Below are 21,177 nucleotides of genomic sequence, written 5' to 3'. Positions count from 1 at the left end.
TCCGAGATGAGTCCACCAGTAGATACTCTGGCCATAGGGTTATTGTATAGAGTTTTTATTATACTAATAAACTGGTCACTGTTACAAGTTGCTGTGTAGGAATACACACGACGAGGAATAAAGATCAAAGAGTCAAACTTTACTAGGCAATCCAATGGAAGATACAGGAACAGAGGTTTACACACACAACATTTACAACGTAAGATAACTGACAACACTGGTGAGGAAGGTGACTGTTTATAAAGGGAGAGCAGATGAGGGATAATGATCATGAGTGTCTTCAGGTGCGGGTGATGATGATGACGTGCAGGTGCAGAACAGAAGGGATGCTGGGAAACGTAGTGCTGGAACTGGTGACTGTTACAGTACTTCCCCCCTCCGGCAAGGCACGTCCTCGCGCCGTAGAGGAATATCCAAAAGGGAGAGCCAGAGGGGGTTCAGGAGGAGGACGGTGAAGCTGGAGGATGAGCCGGATGGAGGCCCAGTCCCCAACCAGGATGATGGACATGGTGGAGATTGTCTCAGCGCCACCTTGGGGACAAGCGAAGGCGGCCGTGACGATGGATGAGGAACCCACGGCACAGATGGAAAGTAGATGGAGCGATTCGATGCCGACGACCCAGGCGACCGCGACGGAGCCACAGCGACGACCATCCGAGGTGGGTGCAGAGATCCTGAGAGCTGAGATGTAACTGGAGCGACCAAGGATGGCGGCGGAGCCTGAGGGAGGGCGGAGCTAGCTGGAGTAGTAGGGGTGGAGGGCCGGAGAGCAACGGACGGCCCGCAGGTCCGTTGCGTAGGCGATGTGACATCCGACCCTGGTGAAGCCAACGGTCCGAGGCAGCTCTGCGAAGCCAATGGCTCGAAGGTCCCAACAGACGATGAGGGAGGGAGGACCGTAGGTGAAGGAGTCAGGGCAACGGGTCGAGGAGGAGAGACGAGGACAGATGCTGGAGGCAGAGCCACGGGATCCTTAACCCTCAGGGGTCTGAGGATTTTTGGGACCCTAGAGAAGTTTTGACATGCCCTGACATTTGTGCTTTTTTCAGTTGTTCATAAACATATTAATGGAAAAAGTGTCATTACACTGTATTCAGCACAAACTAGGCTACAATAATATGTGAGGAACATGTATGTACATGTTTGTGTTTTTGAAGGAATAACGTTTATGCGTGGTTATTGAAAAAACAAAAAACTTAAGTCACTGAAATAAAGCCAAAAAATATATATTAAATCTTTGTTCACAAGACTTCTGGGTATTTGAGGTTGTAGACTAGAGTTTTTGTTTCAAAATGAGGTAAAAATTATGCTGCCTGCTTGTTCATATAAAACAATAGAGAGATTTAAATTTTCTAAAACATCTTTGGTCAAGAAACACAGTATGCGTGGAGGCGTGAATCCTCATGTATAATGGGTGATTCTCACCTGAGAAGACAAAAGAATCACATAATAATGACCTGAAATGACTTGCATATTAATGAGGCCTTTCAGTCAGGTAGGCTGTGAAAAAACCCTTTGTGATCATGATTCAAATCGCATCATGGTGTAAATCAAACACACAGAAAAAACAGCAATACTGTGAAATATTATTACAATTTAAAATAATGGTATTCTATTATATTCTTTAAAATATAATGTATTTCTGTGATGCAAAGTGTCTGAACAATTATGTTACCTCTATGGCATTTCATACAGGCTTTTAGCTTAAAAGCATGTACATTTGGAGAAATATTGATGGATTCTCATATGTTTGTCAATTTTCTATACAGAAGAGTAATATTTAGTCAGGATTTATTGTCATTACTATGAGTGCTGGATACTGTTTTTTCAATTCATACTTGCAGCCGGAGGGCGCTCTGTACACCTTTAGTCCACAAATGCCTGAGCACTAAAGAAGAATAGGCAATCCAGGAACTAACCGAACTAACAGAGGACAGAGATCGCTAACTATGGCTATAGTTAAAACACTTTTCAAGACAATAAATACACGATTGAGACGATGAATGCATGTATTGACTCAGAATTTGCGTCTGAATAGCGCTCCCTCTGTGGGCGTGGCCGCATTAGCGGATAATGAGCTGAATCACGGATTTCTGACCTGCTCTTCTCTGACACCTACTCCCTCGAAGCTGGATGGGACCACCGACTCAAACCTCTCCTCTGATGGAATCACCTCAGGCTCCGGGGTGATGTCAGACTCGGTCGCTCCTACTGGCTTGGGCTCTGACGTCATGGCGGGGTCGTCGTCTCCATCTGTGGTGGGTCTCTGGTTGGGAACTGGGTTCGGCGGGGTTCCGGATTGGGGCCGCTTGAACTCCAAGCACTTCAGCAGAGCTTCTTCCATTTCAAGCCGGTGGTATCTGGAAGATTGCAGGGTCTGTGGTAGTTCGCCTCGATCCGGAATAGTTTTTTCAAGTCTTCATCCTCCAGCTGGCTGTGGATTGCAAGGTGAAAAAACTGGGAAGTGAAAAACAAAAAATCGTGGCTCTCCCGAGCCACATTGATGAATTTGGCCCATTCATCCATTAGGGTGGTTGGTTATTCTGTTACAAGTTGCTGTGTAGGAATACACACAACGAGGAATAAATATCAAAGAGTCAAACTTTACTAGGCAATCCAATGGAAGATACAGGAACAGAGGTTTACACACACAACATTTACAACGTAAGATAACCGACAACACTGGTGAGGAAGATGAGCGATAATACAGATGAGGGAGAATGATCGTGAGTGACTTCAGGTGCGGGTGATGATGATGACCTGCAGGTGCAGAACAGAAGAGATGCTGGGAAACGTAGTGCTGGAAATGGGGACTGTGACAGGCACCAAAATTGAACTTTTTTAATGTATACCAAAAATAGCTCCATTCCAGCCGATCAAAGGCCTTGTCAGCATCAATAAATAGCAGGCCACTGGGTGTTTCTAATTTCCCGGATTTGGCAATGATGTGTAGTACTCGGCGAACATTATCTGAAGCCATACGTCCCGTAATAAATCCTGATTGATCTGGGTCAATTAATTTATGTATTACTGACTGTAGACATTTGTGTCATGATCACCAGTGGGAGTGCCCTAATCAGCCACTAGAGGGCACTCCAACCCGGACTCTTGTTTTCTTCACTTGGACTTCATTTCCCAGAACTCACTGTTCATTAGTGTCTGTCTATTTATACTGAGTGTGTTTCTGCTTTTGTTATCGTGGTTTCACTTTATGTCACCGGCTTCTGTTTGTTTTCTTTGTTTTCTGTTTGGACTGCTCTGTGGATTTTGACCCTTGCCTGTTTGTGGATTACGTTTTGAATTACCCCATTAAAGCTGCACTTGGATCTTACCTGTTTGTCTCTGTGCATTCCGTGACAATTTGGCAATAACTTTAGCATAAATGTTTACGTTGTCGTTAATCAAGTAGATGGGTCTGTAGTTAGAACTGTCTGAATGGTCTTTGCCGGGTTTAGGTAAAACCGTAATTAGAGCTGTATTGAGATCTTTGTGAAAACGGCCTTTGGATATGGCCTCATTTATAGTGCATAACCAAATGTGGCCAAGTTGATCCCACAGCACCAGGTATAAATCTATTGGAAGGCCATCGATTCCCGGGGACTTTCCTTTATTTGAACATAACACTGCCTTATGTAGTTCTTCTAAAGTAATTTCAGAGTCAAGGCTGCCAGCTTCCTCCTTTGAAAGTCTGTTTAAGTTCAACTGATCAAAAAACTTATTTAAATTGTCAGTACTGGGTTGCCTTTCTGAAGTATATAATCTTTCAAAAAATGACATGAATGTTTTATTGATATCTGTAGGGTTTGAATTTGATATCTGTAGGGTTTGAACTTTTGATTGCCTGGATGTTAAAACCGTTGCTCATGTCGCAAGGAGTCGGCTTGGTCTGCTTCCATCTATGTAATATTTATGTTTTGTAATGTGCATTAAATATTCTGCTCTTCTTCAAAGTAAATCATTAAGAGCAGCCCTTTCAACGTTTAATTTGTGTTGCGTGTCATTGGAAAATTGATGCCCTAATTCCCTTTCTAGTTCCCCACATCTTCTCTCTAATATTGATAGTTGCTCAAGATAGTTCTTTTTAAGTCTAGCGGAAAAGGAGATAGAATTGTTCCTTAAAAACCCTTTGATGGACGCCCATAACATTTCATGATTGGAAACAGAGTCCTGGTTCAAACTGATAAATTTAATCAATCAAGAAAGTCTTCATTTTGCAGCAAAAAAAGTATTAAATCTCCATGTGGATGGTTTACAGGATGTATTTATCTGAAAATGTGCTAATACAGCATTATGATCCGAAACACAAATTCAATATTGATAAGACCTGGAAGTAGTGAAGATGAAATTAAAATATAATCAATTCTTGAGAATGATTTGGGGAAAAATAGGTGTAATCCTTAGCTGTTGGATTATGTATTCGCCAAGCATCACACACATCTAAATCTTTAGTGAACAACCTTAGCGCCGTAGAAGACTGAGATTGCATTACTGAAACTGAAGGATTGGAATGGTCCAAAACTGTGTCAAGCACAGCATTCATGTTGGATCCAATGATAATTGAATAGCCTTGGAGAAGTAGGGTTTTTAAAACACTTGGAAAAAAGGAGGCGTCATATGAGTTTGGAGCATATATATTGTCAAATGCAAACTTCTTTCCTTCTATTAACGTACAGTAATATGCTACTCTACCATCATCATCAGACCCTGAGCGCTCAATAATAAAGTTAGAGTTGCGTTTGAAAAGAAGTGTCACCCCTTTCTTCTTAGATTTACAACTTGATGATACTATGGGAATATATCGCCTGTTTTGCATTCTTTGGGAGTCTCTGGCGGTAAGGTGGGTTTCTTGAAGAAACGCTACATCAATCTTTTTCCTGTGTAAAAGATCTAGAACCCTTGTCTGTTTGATAGAAGAGTTTAACCCCCTAACATTAAATGACAACATGTTAATTCTAACCATAGTCTGAAATTACAGTGCTCACACAGAATAACATGTAATGTTTAGCGCAGGTTAATAAGCGTACCATTAAAAGTTCCATCGGTATATGCAAAAACAAAAACAAGGATAGTCCTGAGTGCTTTATGCGCCTGAGCGCTCCCTCCCTCTCACATATCCCTCCTATAGCAAACGTCTGTGGCGGTCGTGAGGCAATGTCTAAACACTATTCACCTTATTAGCCTCTTAAGAATTAAACAACTGAGGAAATTAAAATTATACAATGACTATTTCTAAACTCAGAAGAACAGTATAAAATGCAACAATTTAACTGGATTTTAGCAGCAACCAGATTTAAATTAAGAGGAAAAAAGAAAAAAGAAAAAGGACTACTGGCTGCCACACAAGCACACACAGACTGGAGCTCATCTGCTGTTGTGAATGTTATTTTGTGATCGTTTTTGTGCCTGTCTGCACACTGTTTATTTTTCCTTTATAATAAAAAGCAGTCAGTAGTCAAGCCGACCCTGTCCTCTTCCTTCCTTGTTCATACACACTTTGTTACACTGGTGCCGAAACCCGAGAAGGAAGACGGAAGCCGCCGCCATGCAAACGCCCTCTGGAGGATGAGGATACAACCCAGTTGTTAGTTCCCAGGAGCCACAGGGAAATGCTTTTTCAGGTGGCTCATTCTAATCCAATGGCTGGTCATTTAGGACAGGTAACGACACTAAATCGCCTCATTACCCGTTTTTTTTGGCCGGGCATTCACGAGAATGTGCGCAGGTTGTGCGTGGCTTGTCGTGAATGTCAGTTGGTAAACCCACCGGCCACCCAAAAAGCGCCTTTGCGCCCACTCCCATTAATGCAGGAGAGGAGCACGTCAAATTTATCACCTCAATCTCCTGAAAAATTGGAATGAGGGAGAATCAGTGATGCTGGCGACGGTGATTAGCGGAGAGGATGATCTTGGGCCAGAGGCGAATATAAAAAAACAATCTCTCACACTGGCCCCAGGGGAAGATCATCTCTTGCCCTCCCAGCTCATTGATTTAACCAAATTACAGGCAGAGTTTGCTAACGTGTTTTCTCCCCTACCTGGCCGTACAAACCTCATTCAGCACCATATCGAGACAGAGCCGGGCGTGGTGGTTCTCAGCCGGCCGTATCGCTTGCCTGAACACAAGAAAAAAGTAGTTCAGGAAGAATTAGGTGCGATGCTTGAAATGGGAGTAAAAGAAGAATCCAACAGTAACTGGGCGAGCCCGATAGTTTTGGTTCCGAAAACGGACGGAACCAAATTGGGTAACTGGGCGAGCCCGATAGTTTTGGTTCTGAAAACGGACGGCTCGGTCCGGTTCTGTGTGGATTATCGCAAGGTGAATGCTGTGGCGAAATTCGACGCATATCCAATGCCACGGGTTGACGAATTGCTTGACCGGCTCGGTACGGCTCGTTTTTATTCGACATTGGACTTAACAAAGGGTTATTGGATCCCCTTATCTCCATTATCCCGAGAAAAAACAGCTTTCACGACGCTGAAATGCTGTATGCTGAAAAAGTCTTTGGTCCATGAATTGAATTTATCAGCAAAGACATTGCAAGGCCTCCTCCATCTCCTCTTGAAGTGGGAAGTTTAAAGATCTTCGGGCAGCAGGTGCTGTAGCGGCATCAAGACCCACAAGATATTTTTCAATGTCCTCCGGAGATTCAAACGAGTATTTCTGACCCTTATGTGTGACTCGCAGCGATGCTGGGTAGATCAGGAAAGTTTCAGCGCCTTTCTGGTGAAGCTTTAATCTTATGGCCGAAAACGCCTTCCTCTTTTGCGCCGTCTCATGACTGTAATCAGCATAGTATTCCAGGCGTGCTCCTCCGGGCAGAGTGGATTTCGCTTTCCGTGCTCCTTGAAGGATGGCTTGCCAGTCAGGATAGCGAAGGAGCCGGAATATCAACGATCGTGGTTTAAACCGTCCATTCAGAAACCGAGAAATTTGACACTTTAAGGTAAGGAGGCTGATCTCTCAGGTTGACGTGCGAGCTGGCTTGAAGTTTTCGTGAGGATTTATAGTTTATTTAAAGTTTATGATTTCGGTAATTACATATTGAAAAGCATTGATGGCATCTATAAAAGAGATTTCTGAAATAGAAACGAAAGTGATATTGCCTCATCCAGTGGAGGACGCACGAGAGGAGATCTGTGCGTTTAATTGGTATGTGTATACTGTAATACTTAATTTACAATGCTTATCAGTGGCGTGCACTTTGATCGTGAAAGTGAAAGTGCCTTTTGCGGTCGCATCGCGGTGCTCCCGTGTTCCCGATGTGAACGAGAGCTCCAGCCCATTACAATTTAGAGCGGTTAAGGCCCGGGTATACTTCATTTCCCGCGTTCCGTTCAGTCTCGCGCGAGCCTTTCAGAGAAACTCCTTTGCCCATGAGCGCGGAAAGACCATGGGAAAGACGCGTTTGGCGCATGCATCTGTGCACCGGCCGTGTCATAACAACCCCCCCCCCCCCCCGGAACGCAGTTTGGTCCCCCTCACTTTGAAAATGTCTCCTGTGCCCCTGGGGATCATCACCTTCCATTCCTGTTGGTAGATTAACCAGGCGGACATTGTTGCGTCGTGACCGGTCTTTGAGGTCATTACATTTTCGCTGCATCTGGTCAAGCTGAGACATGCAAAAGTTCGTATCTTTTTTTGTTTTGCGTAAACTGCCTTGGAGATCGTCCACTTTCGTTGTAATCGACGCCATACCTTTACTCAATGAATCCATTTCTTCTTTCAAAGAATGAAAAACAGTGCTGTTTTCATTAATAAAGTCATTAAAGGGATTAAGAGCGGATTTTATTTTCTCTGTCAACATGCGAGAAACCATTTCGCGCATAGCTTCTTGTTGTGCTTTAATTGCATGGCTAACAATTGAAGGTACATTGTCCTCGAGCGTTTTGAGACGTTTGCCACCCACAGCCGATTTTAGGGGAGACATCGACTTTTTACTAGTTGGCATTCTAGAATTGGACTTGTCAAGTTGTAAAACAATGACGTTATCTTTCCTCAATGTGAAAAAATACCTTCAATTAGGAGGTTTTAATCAGGAGCCTAGTGTTGTGCAGCCATCTTGCAGCGCACGCCACCGGAAGTCCCGAGTCCTTCCTTATATTTAAAATAGCTTTAAAAACATACTAAACAATTATTTTATTACAAATGTAAAAATGCAGAGTGTTTTCTGTTATGAGTAAGTTTAGGTGGTAGTGTAACATTTTTACCTTTAAATGGGTTTGGGATTTTTTGCATTTCTTAGTTCGGGGAACAGACACAGTCTCTACATGATGGTATCTAGGTGAAAGAGTCTCTATTACTTGCTTCCTGACCTGTCAACATTATTATGAAATATTTAATGATCATCATGGATAGCTTTGTGTTAGTGGATAGTGGGATTTAATATGTAGTATAAGTTTCTTTAAATAATGGACTTAATGTTTTTATTTATTTATTTATTTTTTGTTTGTTTTGTTTGTTTTGGGATTTTTTTTTTATGATTATGTACTTTGCATGTCCATTCACAAAGGTGTCATTGGTAGTGCTGGGATCAGTTCATCAGTTAGGATCAGTTGATCAGTCTCAAAAAAAAGACAATTTTATTAATTAATTATTACTGATTTATGTTCTTTATTGTTTTAATAAGTTTTGTAAATAAATTCTTAATTCCTGATATCAGTTATTTACTTTGCCCTTCATATAGAAGCACCACAGAAACCACCATATTTGTAATGTGGGATTTACACCACATATGTTTTGCTTTGCATATTTTTGGCTTCTCAGACTTATGGGATACAGAAACATATCTAGGCAAATCAGTTTTGGTATATAGTTTGACACTCTATTTAAATCACAGACATCATGAAACTGTAGGTTTAATAATACATTTTATTTTATAGCATATTCATTGCCAACTGTTTTCACATTCTTGGGAAGGTGATGGCTGTAGCTTTGCTCTCAAGATCATGGGTAAGACATACTCTTAAAATAGAAAAGCATTAATGTAAATCTCTGATATTTTTCATAATTTTTTTTAACAGTGTTTTACCTCATAAATGCAAGCACATTTCATGTGTCTACTGCATGTAAACTGTGTAAATAGCATGTTTATAAGATAGAGTATTAATACAATTGAAATTAATAATATACTGTAGTTCATCTTCTGTACATTACGGTGCCATATGGAATGAGCAGTTTTAATGTATTTAATATGTAATCATTTCCAGGAGCAGTTTACACATTTGGGTGTTTGTTATAATATATGAACATGTTATACAGTATATGTTATATATACATTGTAGTATAAAATGCTACTCCTTGACTCATTAAAATTGCTTTTTAAATATGTCATCATTACAGGCTGCTGAATTCACAGCCAGTCTTCCACAATTCCAGCTCATTATCTACTGTCTCCTAATGCAGTGTAAGAAGAAATTAGATTTTCATTAATAATAATAAAACTGTTCTCACATCAAATAATTTTCAACATCAAACTAGTTAAAAAGCTTTAATTAACAAGGTAATTAACAAAATTATGTAATGCTTAATGGTTACTGTTGTTGCTTGTGTAGATTTTAATACATTAATCATACGTGAAGTTAAAGGAAGTTCATCCAAAAAAATGAAAATTCTGTCATCATTTGCTAACACTCGGCTTGTTTTGATGAGAGAATTTTTTTTATTTTGGAATTGAATAAATACTAAATGTTAAGTGATACATTTTAGTGATCAGTTGATGATCTGCCAAACATTAAGCATTAAATAAAATGATGTTTGTGTAATGCTGTTCTTAAAAGCTATTATAAACTGTTCTCCACTTTTCGATCTCAAATTCAAACAAAAAGATGTTCAATTGATATTTTACTTATTTCACTGAACTGAAAACCCATATTTGCATAAAATGATTTTCATAACTACCTCTTGTTATTTTGTGTAATATATTAATTTATTCTTACAGCACTATTAGTGAAAACTACAGGGACTATTAACTGCTCCGAACCGACTACAGATGCTCTTTTAGTAGCCCTGAAGGAGAATATCTTTGGCAAAACTGAAGTGAGGCCAGTTATTAACCTGAAAACTCCCACCAACATCAATGTAACCTTCACTCTGTATGGAATTTTAGATGTGGTAAGTTTATTTAATATCACTGGCAATCAAATCTGTGGGAGTTGGGACAAAAGAGTGAGCCACATAAGAAAAAAAAAAAATTCAGAACAGAGGCAAGCATCTGAAAAGGCAAGGCGACCAGAAATAAAAGTAGACTTTGTTGCTGACTAGCTGACTAGCTGACTTTGGGTTGACTAGCTGGAACAAAATGAGCTCCATATCTGTATAGCAGTGATAGCAAAAGTAAAGGCAGTGTGCCTTTGTGACAACAGGGCAAAGTGAGATTGTGTATTTTCAAGAAGTGGACAGGACCAAGCATTGAACCCTGAGGAATCCCTAAAATTTAGGAATTATTTTTTATATAGATTCAAAAAACGTTACTTTTTAAAGTTTTTCATTTAAAGAATACTTGATTTTCCTGCTCGCCACCTTGCTGTCATATCGAGTAGGTTTGTGAATGATATCAATTATGAAATAAATGTTAGAGAGCAGGTCTTTTGGCAATTGTGGGGGTAAAACCTGAGTACATTCTTAATTTTTCTCTTTCAGGATGAAAAAGCTCAAATATTTGATTCCTTCATTTGGGTGTATTTGGTAAGACCTATTGCAGCTGTCTTTAGGCTTCTAAACAAGTGTGATTCCCCATTATTTCATGCAGCTTTTATTATAATGATATTTTGTTTTGTAGTTTTGGAATATTGAAGGTTTGAGTTGGGATCCCGTTGAATGTGGAACAGACAGAATCTCACTGCCAAGAAAACAACTGTGGAGGCCTGATATTGTTATTAATGAATTGTGAGTACAAAAGTATCAAGCTATTATATGATTTACAGTATGTCAATGCTGATCACTGCACACACTGAAATCTTTCTCCTGTATCTCATGAAATGTTACAGGACTTGTTTGCAGTTTAGTACATTCGACTAAAAAGCTTACTCAAAAGCTTAAATAAATATGATGGATAATAGAAGGAATGCCCTGCAATAGAAGGGATAATAGAAGGAGTGCCTTGCATACTACTCATTCCTAATGCTGCTTTTTTTTTTTTTTTTACTTTGAAGCATGGATGAAAATAAAGCCCCAGACACATATTACCTTTATGTCGAACATACTGGTAAGGTAATGGATGATCTTCCAATTCATGTGATCAGTTCCTGCAACATGGACATCTACACCTTTCCATTCGATATTCAGAACTGTTCATTTACTTTTAATTCATACAAGCTTAATGGTAAGTTGGTTTGACTGAAGGGTAAATTTTCAGTTATAACTACTAATGTACCTTTGTGACCCCGTCATCTCTCATTGGTTTGGTCTTCTCTACAGCGGTGGATGTTCAATTGTCTTTTGAAGAACCAGTTGAGGAAACACTTAAAAAATCCCTAACTGCAATGAAAACTAAAGGAGAATGGGAGCTAATTGCCATGTTTGCTGTAAAACCTACCCTCCGTCCTGAAGAGCTAAAGACTTCTTTTGACACACTCATTTACTATGTATGAACAAATAGAAGTTAAATTTGTATAACTTGGATAAGGATAAATTGGGGATTTTTTTTTAAAATTATATTAACTTTAATTGAAATGTAAATTAATTTCTTCATATTATTTTTTTAATCAGATTGTTCTCAGCCGTCGACCCACCATGTATGTGGTGAACCTCCTGATTCCCAGCTGTTTCCTCATTGCTGTAGATCTATTCAGCTTTCTTCTACCACCTCAGAATGTGGATCGTTCTGCCTTCAAAATGACTCTCATCTTGGGTTACACTGTGTTCCTGCTGCTAATGAATGACCTGCTGCCCGTCACAGGAAACACCTTACCTCTCATAAGTTTGTATAGGAGCTTTGTTGTAGCATTACACTTTGTCCTAACCAGGCATATGACAAGCTTCCAGAGTTTTCGGTCTTCATTGAAAGAAAAATGCTCAAGTGAAGTGACTAAAGGGCCAGATTTACTAACTGCTTGTGCCAACGCAAACCCTTTTTTGTGACATTAAAAACTACTGTCAGGATTTACTAAAGACACGCAGTGATAAATTAGTGATGAAAAGGCATGGACAGTTATTTTTGCGGCTGACCTTATTAGGGGCCAAACCCCAAAGGTGCATAGGCAACTATTGTAATTGTTGGCGTTCTTATTTTTATTCTTCCATTCCCTCTGTGGAAGTCTATGGCAGCCCATAGAACACACTGATAGAGGTCAGTCCCAACATTAACCACACCGGTTTTGGACTCTCTAACTCAATCCCTCTAGCGCCACCACCTTTTAAAGTTTCACTCACGTTTATGCTAATATTTTTTGAACCATAAGGGCTAGAAACAAAATTATTTTTTCCTCTGATTCCTTGGCTCTGATTCTTTGGCTTCCTCTGATTCCTTGGGATTGCACCCTATGACGTCATTTTCAGTCATGAAAGATTTCCTGCTATTTTGAATTTTCTGAAAAACATACTTTTTCAAACTCTTCCAAGGCCGTTGGTCCAATTTTCACAAAAATAGAACCAGATCATCTTCAGACCATGTTACAACAAAATGTTATGGAATACAAGTCAATTTCTCAAACTGTTTTCGAAAAAATGCACAAACTAATTTTATGTAGTGCTTGCGAAAACAGACATAAGGCTGCAACGCTTTATCTCATTCAGACCAAACTTGGTACTTGTCATTACAAGCATGGCCTGAGGCAACATGCAGTTTTGGCGCAGCACCACCTACTGATCCGGAGATACAAATGGCTTTTTTTTTTGCATATAACTTCTGATGGGTTTGTCCTTCAGATCTTTCAGATCTTCAGACCATGCTGGCAAAAAGTTATGAATTTTGTGTTGATAGACAAAACCATTTTCGTATACCACAGCAATGAATTAGAGGCTTGATGCCAAAATGACTGTTGAGGCTGTATCTCTGGAATGCTTTGACATATTGACACCAAATTTTGCAAATGTCAGTCACCTCTCTCATACTCTGAACATATCACATTAATTTGGTCACAGCACCACCTATTGGTCTAAAGTGATAAACCAGTAAATCTTTATTATTGACTGTATTTATGATTTTTCAGCTATTTTGCCTAAAATGGCCTTAATAGGTCTTTAATTGCTCACTGTTGCAGTGTAATTGTACACTGCAACAGTGTAATTGCTGCTTGCAGCTATATTTTTTTATTATTATTACTATTCTTCCCAAATGGGTGGCATACTTAACTTTAATTGGAATGTAAATTAACTTTTTTATATTATTTTATTAATCAGATTGTTCTCAGCCGTCGACCCACCATGGAAATGGGAATCGAAATTGGAAAAACTCCACCCATTACAGTTGTCACCATTATCTAATGTACTGTATTCCATTTTTTCGCTACATCTTCAAATTGTTCCTAATTCCTACCAAAACTGGCTCAGATGATCACTGGACTGAGCCGCATAGAAATTACTAAACAAAATTTCCTTTCTGTTCAAAAGTTATGATGATGTGAAGTTAACAATGTTGACCCAAAATCATATTAGATGCTATATCTCTGCCAAACTTTGATATTTCGAAACGTAACTCTGGATGCCTATTCAACACCATGATCGGAGGGTACATGCAAAATTTGGGAACAGCTCCACCTATGGGTCATGAGATCCAATAAAATGTCTGTTTTTGCTCATAACTTTTGAACTGTTTATCAGAATTATGAGCTTGGTGTCTGCAGATTCTATATGAATTTTGGATCTGACAAACTGTGTCCGCCATTTTGAAATTTGACATCTGTGATATTTTTAAACATTTTGACATAGACACAAAATTTGATAGGGTCACTGACAGCATGTCCTAAAGGTACCTGTGAAGTTTGAACACAACACCACCTAGTGTTCCAGAGATACAATGTTTTTTGCAAAAAAAAAAAAAAAAAAAAAAAATGATGAGTGGTGCATGGTAGTAAGCAATGAAAACTTTATCAGAAAGTTGGGGGTTCAAATACCATATGATGCAATGTCCAAATTGTTACTGATATGCCAGGTACATTCAAGTGTTGACTTGGCTCAGCATTGTACAAAGTTCTTAATTTTTTAGTAATCTTATGATTGGGTATAATGAGCCACAGTTGAGTCTTGAACACTGACTGAACACAGACTGAAAGTGAGTGAGTGAGTGAGTGAGTGAGTGAGTGAGTGAGTGAGTGAGTGAGTGAGTGAGTGAGTGAGTGAGTGAGAAAGTGGGCAGAGTCCAGAGTGCACATGATATATTTGGGGAGCCAGGGTAGACCACGCAGATTAGGTGGCCATCAGAGCAGGTAGTGGAGGCGACCACCAGGACAGGGCAAGTAGAGAGGACCAGGCAGAATATTTCTCTAGTTTTATATATATTGGGTCACATGAGAGTTTCTGGAATGCCAGCTGAAGAGAGATTATCTACAGTACCATCTGAAGAACTGGTTGACTGGCTGAAATCTGGAGCGCAAGTGGAGAATCTGACCCCTGGTTAGCAGGCTGACAGCAGATAACTGGGGTGCCAGCTGATTAGAGGGCATGTGTAGGGTCGGCTGACTTGCTGACATCTGGAGTGCCGGCTGACTAGAGGGCACCTGGAGGGCCAGCTGAAAGACGGCTAACAGGCTGCCTGACTTGCTGACATCTGAAGTGACTACCATCAAAAAGACTACAAACAGAGAATTCAATGGTGGCCATCAAGGCTGATACTTGGGAACCCAGAATGGCCTCTGTGGCTGAGACAAGGAAAGTAGGAATGGCATTCTTGGCCAAGATTGAACAGGGACGGCATTCAGAGACAACTTCCTTGGTCATAACAGAACAAACCTCAATGACCAACAAGGAACAGGCAAGGGATTCAGGGACGACATCCTTGGTTGTAAAAGAACAGGCAGGAACCTCTGGAATAAAGATCCCCTCAGGATGTTCAAGGGAGGTATTTTCTTCCTATTTTGCCTCCTCTTCTTGCAGGGGTCAATGTGGTGTTCAGATTGGAGAATTTGTGGAATACTTGTCTGGACTTTGGGCAAAGCTCCTGGGGTCAAAGTGAGTTCTGAAGCGTACTCTGGAGCAGATTCTAAACTATGCTCATGGGCTGGAGCTGACAATGGACTGTGCTCCAGGGCCAGATCAGACTCAGAAGCTAGATTGTACACGGAAGCAGACTCAGGAGAGGACTCCTGGGATGGAGCGGGTTCTTGGGCTAGAGCAGACTAGTGGGCTGGCATGGAACATGTAAGGAGCTCTTTATTAAAAATGGATACACTGCAGAGCTTGTTATCCTAGCCCTTTGGATGGACATGATGAGAAGATCTTCCAATTTAGAAGCCAGACTATTACTCACAGAAACTTCTCACTCAGAACTGTGTTTGGCCGACTTGGCATGACAAGACTTTGGCTTGGCTCTGGTGATTGATACCTGCTTGATGCTGGGTGACAAGACTTGCCACATCGGAAGGGGAAGGGCACAGAAGAATAGTTGTTCTGTGGCACTGTTGTGCTCAACCTTATAAACATCACCAACCATGTAAGGAGAGCCACATATCCACAGCACCCAATCCAGATACTGTTTCAGGGAGAGGGGTCTGATTGCCTACTGGTATCAATGGTGCAACGTGATTGTCCAATTGACTCCAGAGCAAATCCATCAAATCTCAGTCTTCCAAGGTGGTTAGATGGCAATATTGGACAAATTCCTCCACATATGGCTCTATCTTACTGCCATCTTGACATATGGAGCACAGAACTTCTCCTGCTGGGTCCATATTGAAGGTCTGGCCTTTTGTAATGACACCAACTCAGAAATAGGTTAGGACCCAGTTGTAGGCATTTATTCTCAAAAAACTAAAGCAAGTGGGTAAACAGGTAAGTAGGCTTTAACAAAATAGGTAGATGCACTTACCAACAGATGAGTAAAACAGGTAACGATCACTTTTCTTCTTACAGGAAACATAAGGTATAGCCAAAGCACCAGGAACTACAACTAAGGATCTTGGCATTACAGTTAAGTATCAACAGGTAACAGTCTTTCCCTTCACACAGAGTCTTTAGTAAACAGAAAGCCACAATGTCAGGAACTACAACTAACAAGTATTAACAGGTAATTTCAGTCCTTTCAAAATAACAAATAAATGGGAGGCTTAACAGCATCCAAAGAATGATTGCAGGTAAGAGATGGGTAAAAACAGGAACTTAACTGAACAGGTACAGATTAGAGTCCTCCAGCAGGGAAGTATAAAGGTAAATCCAGCATCAAACAAATCATGAGATAATTCCAAACAACAGGACAAAGAATAACAAAAGAAACTGGCAGGAGAGAGTTCAGGATAGCAAAATGTTGAGTCCTAGAATATTACCAAGGCCAGACAACTTATGACTGTGAGAGTTGGTGCTTTTCACCAGGTGAGACTTGTTAATACTTAGTAGACTGAAAGCAGGTGAGTGAGAAAGTGGGGCAGAGTCCAGAGTGCATGTGACACTGTAATAGCTGTTTGCAGCTATATTTGCATTTGTAGAAGTTTCACTTTCAGATGCAAAATTTCTGGGAGCAGAATTTCATTTATTAAATGAATTATGTAACATGATTTACTGGTATTGGCACCATTAATTAATACCCAATGTCTTAGCCCATTTTGTGCTTGACATGACTGCAATAGTTGCTGCTAGGAGGAGACATGAAAATGTGTGGTAGAGGGGAGAGAATTTTCTCCTCTAGTGTTAATTAATTTGGAAAGCCAGAGGAAGATTTTATCTGAGATTTTACTCAGCCACATTATTTTTAATTTGCTGCGACCCTCTGCTCATTTGTGCTGCTCTTGGTAGATTGTGTTGTTCATTATGGAAATGAGCTGGCTGTGTCTGTGTTCTTTAATTTGAACATTGTCTGTAGATCACCCTCAAAACTTTTACTCCCTTTGGTGCTTTAATGAGATTGTAGTCAAATTTGCAGTTTAGTAAATCTGGCCAAAAGTTTCTTGTCAATTGTCTCAGTCACTGCTGGTTATAACAGTTTTAAAGCACCTTTTTCCTCTCTTGCTAACCAACATTAATATTGTAATGTTTTAGCTAATTTTTATGACATTACATTTCCTCTCTTTTATATTCAATCTCTTTCCAGATGTGTTTTTTTCTCTCTGCTTGGCACTGATGGTGGCCAGTCTTCTGGAGACAATTCTTATTGTAAATATTCAGTGTGGCTCCAGTTACTATGGACCGTTACCTCAATGGGCCAGGGTGCTTTTCCTCAACTACCTTGCTAAACTTGTTTTTTTAAGCAAGAAATGCAGTGACCAAAACTGTGATCCTGAAGGTGGGTCTTATATGCAAAATTTAAAAAAGTTTGTTTAGTGTTGTTTATAAAATTAAAACCTACTAGATAAATGTATGGATGATCTGCTGTGGTGACCCCACAGGCTAAAGTTTTAATAAATGATATTTAACTAATCATTTCCATACAGGGAAGTGCAGAGAGTTCCTCAGGTGCAGGGACTCAAATGTAAAAAAGGGGCAATGTAAAAAAAAAAATATATATATATGTACACAGCTGTGCTAAAATTATTCATACCCTTAGTAAATATGACCAAAGAAGGCTGTGAAAATAAATCTGCATCGTTAATCATTTTGATCTTTTATTTTAAAATCCAACCTTTCATTGGAGAATAATAATTTTAAATGTGGGGAAAATCTCATTATGAAATAAATGTTTTTCTCTAATACACATTGCTCACAATTAATCATACCCTTTTATTCAATACTTTTTGCAACCTCCTTTTCCCAAGATAACAGCTCTGAGTCTTCACCTATAATGCCTGATGAGTTTGGAGAACACCTGACAAGAGATCAGAGACCATTCCTTCATGCAGATCCATTCTCTCCAGATCCTTCAGATTCCCAGCTCCATGTTGGTGCATCTTCTCTTCAGTTCACTCCACTCATTTTCTTTAGGGTTCAGGTCAGGGGACTGGGACGGACATGGCAGAAGCTTGGTTTTGTGCTCAGTGACCCATTTTTGTGTTGATTTTGATGTTTGTTTTGGATCATTGTCCTGTTGGAAGATCCAACCACAACCCATTATATGACTTCTAACAGGTTTTGATTTTTTATCTGTTGGTATTTGATAGAATCCATTATTCCATGTATCTGATCAAGATGTCCAGGACCTCCAGCAGAAAAATAGGCTCACAACATTAAAGATACAGCCATATATTTCATTGTACACATGGGGTACTTTTTACCCCTGTGTGCACAAAACCCATCTTAAGTGATTGCTGCCAAAAAGCTCTTTTTTGTTTGTTTGTTTTATCTGACCATAGAACATTTGAAAAGTAACTGACACTACTGGAACTTCAAACGGGTTGGATTCTATGGTCAGATGAAATCAAAAATTAGCTTTTTTACTTTTTTCTTTAATGTTGTGGGCCTATTTTTCTGCTGGAAGTCCTGGACATCTTGTTCAGATAAAAAAACAACAGACAAAAAAATCAAAACCTGACTGTCCCTGTTAGAAGTCATATAATGGGCCGTGGTTGGATCTTCCATCAGGACAGTGATCCAAAACAAACATCAAAATCAACACAAAAATGGGTAACTGAGCACAAAACCAAGCTTCTGCCATGGCCGTCCCAGTCCCCTGACTTGAGCCCTAAAGAAAATGGGTGGAGGGAACTGAAGAGAAGAAGCATCAACATGGAGCTCGGAATCTGAAGGATCTGGAGAGATTCTGTATGAAGGAATGGTCTCTGATCTCCTGTCAGGTGTTCTCCAAACTCGTCAGGCATTATAGGAGAAGACTCAGAGCTGTTCTCTTGGCAAAAGGAGGTTGCAAAAAGTATTGAATAAAAGGGTATGATTATTTGTGAGCAATGTTTATTAGAGAAAAACATTTCTCTCATGAGATTTCCCCCCATTTAAAATTATTATTCTCCAATGAAAGGTTGGATTTTTGTAGATTTTTTTTAAATAAAAGATCAAAAGTATTAACGATGCAGATTTATTTTCACAGCCTTCTTTGGTCATATTTACCAAGGGTATGAATAATTTTGAGCACAACTGTATATATATATAAATATTATATGTAATATGTGATATATATATATATATATATATATATATATATATATATATATATATATATATATATATATGTGTGTGTGTGTGTGTATGTGTGTCAAAAGTTTGTATACATTACTATTTTATGTTTTTGCAAGAAGTCTCATCAAGTCTGCTTTTTTTATCAAAAATACAGAAGAAAAACAAAACAGTAATATTGTGAAATATTATTAGTTAAAATAATGGTTTTCTATTTTAATATACTTCAAAATATAATTTATTTCTGTGAAGCAAAACTCTAGCATCATAACTCTAATCTTCAGTGTCAGCTGATCCTTCAGAAATAATTCTAATATGCTGACTTATTATCAGTGTTGGAAACAGTTTTCAGTTTTACTTCACACTGTCCAATGAAATTTGAACTTCTTGTGCCATATCACGATTGGATGGTGTATTATACATGACAAATGGGCATTGATGAATAATGTAATATTTTAAAATATGTAATATAAAGATTTTTAATAAATTCAACACACTAGCTTTGATTATTGATGAAAAAAAAGTCATTTGGTAAAAAAAAAAAAATTTTTGGTATATTTTTTTCTTCCATAGAGCCATATAGGCACTCACCATATTTGGCTCCAGAGCCTAGGTTTCGAGTTTGACTGTGGAAAACCAGTCAGCCAATTAAAACGCAAGCAATCCATAGCAACGTGTTATGGCAATGCCTCAGACTGATGGATATGTAAAAACAAACGGGAATTTTCTGGAATTTTCTTTTCGTTACTATTGTATACATTAATGTTAGTTATAATTTAAATGCATTTTGTTTTATCGACCACAATATTATCATTGCTCAATATTATCATCTCAGAGGGACACTTTCGATTAATTTCGAAAAAGGGCAGGGGCTCGAGCCCCCAAAGCACCACTCACCCCCCACCCCCCTCTGCACATGCCTGTTTCCATATGTCATTTAAGAGTATTCTATCTATGTATAAAAAAAATTATTTCAAAAATTTCTCTTGTACCTGTAGAGCACAGAACTGAGACCACACGCTGTGATCCCGTAGTTGATGCTTCTCAGAGCGAAGCGGTCTATAAGACATCTCCTACTCTTCAGGAACTGAGGAAGATAAGCCACGAGTTACTATCCATCCGTCAGCAGGTCAATAAACATTTTAAAACTGATGAGAGCGCAGATGAGTGGGTACATTTGGGTCAAGTCATTGACCGCTTGCTTTTTGGGCTGTATGTTATCTTTCTCTCAGTGAGTTTCATTACTATTTTTACCATTTGGCTGTCCTGGTACAACAAAAATGCATACTTGACATAAATGAACAACATGAAAATAAGTGCTGTTGAGTGTATATGATCACTGAACCTATAAAAACAAGTTGCCATTTATTAAATTAAATAGTCTATAATGCAGATTTTCTGTCAATGTTAAGTTCTGTACTTCTGTATTTGTTTTTATTGTTTTTTGTAATCCAACTGATTAATCAGCATAAATGCATGTTGTAAGATGTTTATTAGGTATAAAGTTTAGTAAGTTATGGTAGAAGAACTGCTTCAAGAAACAGTTTTTGGTCTTTTGAGAAATCACTCGTTGGTTGGAGAATTTTTTTATATTAACAAAAAATTCCTTCTTGCTGTTGTTTGAAACGAGTGAAAAAAAATGAATAAATCAATCAATAAATATGCATGATTTCTGAAAAGTGCCACTTTTTCATTTTTGAAGGACCTGCCTTAACCATAAAATACTATAATAAAAAAAGGCCAAACAAGACTGACCATGACCTTTTCAATGAGATTCAACGATACTAAGTGGGTTTATACAAAACATGAATTGTTGCACCATGGATGTTTACCTTCTCGTTACAGTTCAGTACAAGTACATCCTTTACATTTAGGACTTTATAAAAACATCAGGATATTACATATGGTCACCCCCAAAGTAGAATGTGAATTATGCTGATGGTATGCTTATGCTTATTTATATATGAGTACACCCCCTTTGAAAAGTAACATTTTAAACAATATCTCAATGAACACAAAAACAATTTCCAA

At 39.0% G+C, this 21,177-nt stretch overlaps 1 protein-coding gene across 1 annotated transcript; it reads left to right on the top strand.

The window, feature by feature from the left end:
* Positions 1-8,945: 8,945 nt before the first annotated feature.
* LOC125262671 (5-hydroxytryptamine receptor 3A-like) lies at positions 8,946-20,744 on the top strand. Its single transcript, XM_048181490.1, has 9 exons — positions 8,946-8,949; positions 9,938-10,110; positions 10,639-10,683; positions 10,778-10,884; positions 11,151-11,328; positions 11,698-11,917; positions 17,177-17,368; positions 17,517-17,538; positions 20,011-20,744. The coding sequence occupies exons 1-9, from the start codon at positions 8,946-8,948 to the stop codon at positions 20,441-20,443; spliced, it is 1,374 nt and encodes a 457-aa protein (XP_048037447.1). The 3' UTR covers positions 20,444-20,744.
* The last annotated feature ends 433 nt before the right edge of the window (positions 20,745-21,177 follow it).

This window comes from Megalobrama amblycephala, linkage group LG2 (genome assembly GCF_018812025.1).
Source record: "Megalobrama amblycephala isolate DHTTF-2021 linkage group LG2, ASM1881202v1, whole genome shotgun sequence".
Taxonomy (NCBI): Eukaryota; Metazoa; Chordata; class Actinopteri; order Cypriniformes; family Xenocyprididae; genus Megalobrama; species Megalobrama amblycephala.
Note: the sequence above shows the minus strand (reverse complement) of the source record. Positions and strands in the feature narration are given on the sequence as shown.

Excerpts from the sequence above, each read along its gene's own strand:
- LOC125262671 (XM_048181490.1), top strand. Across the intron at positions 10,684-10,777 it reads CCTTCATTTGGGTGTATTTG|TTTTGGAATATTGAAGGTTT; the intron begins GTAAGACCTATT and ends TTTGTTTTGTAG. Across the intron at positions 11,329-11,697 it reads ACAAGCTTAATGGTAAGTTG|TTTAATCAGATTGTTCTCAG; the intron begins GTTTGACTGAAG and ends TCATATTATTTT.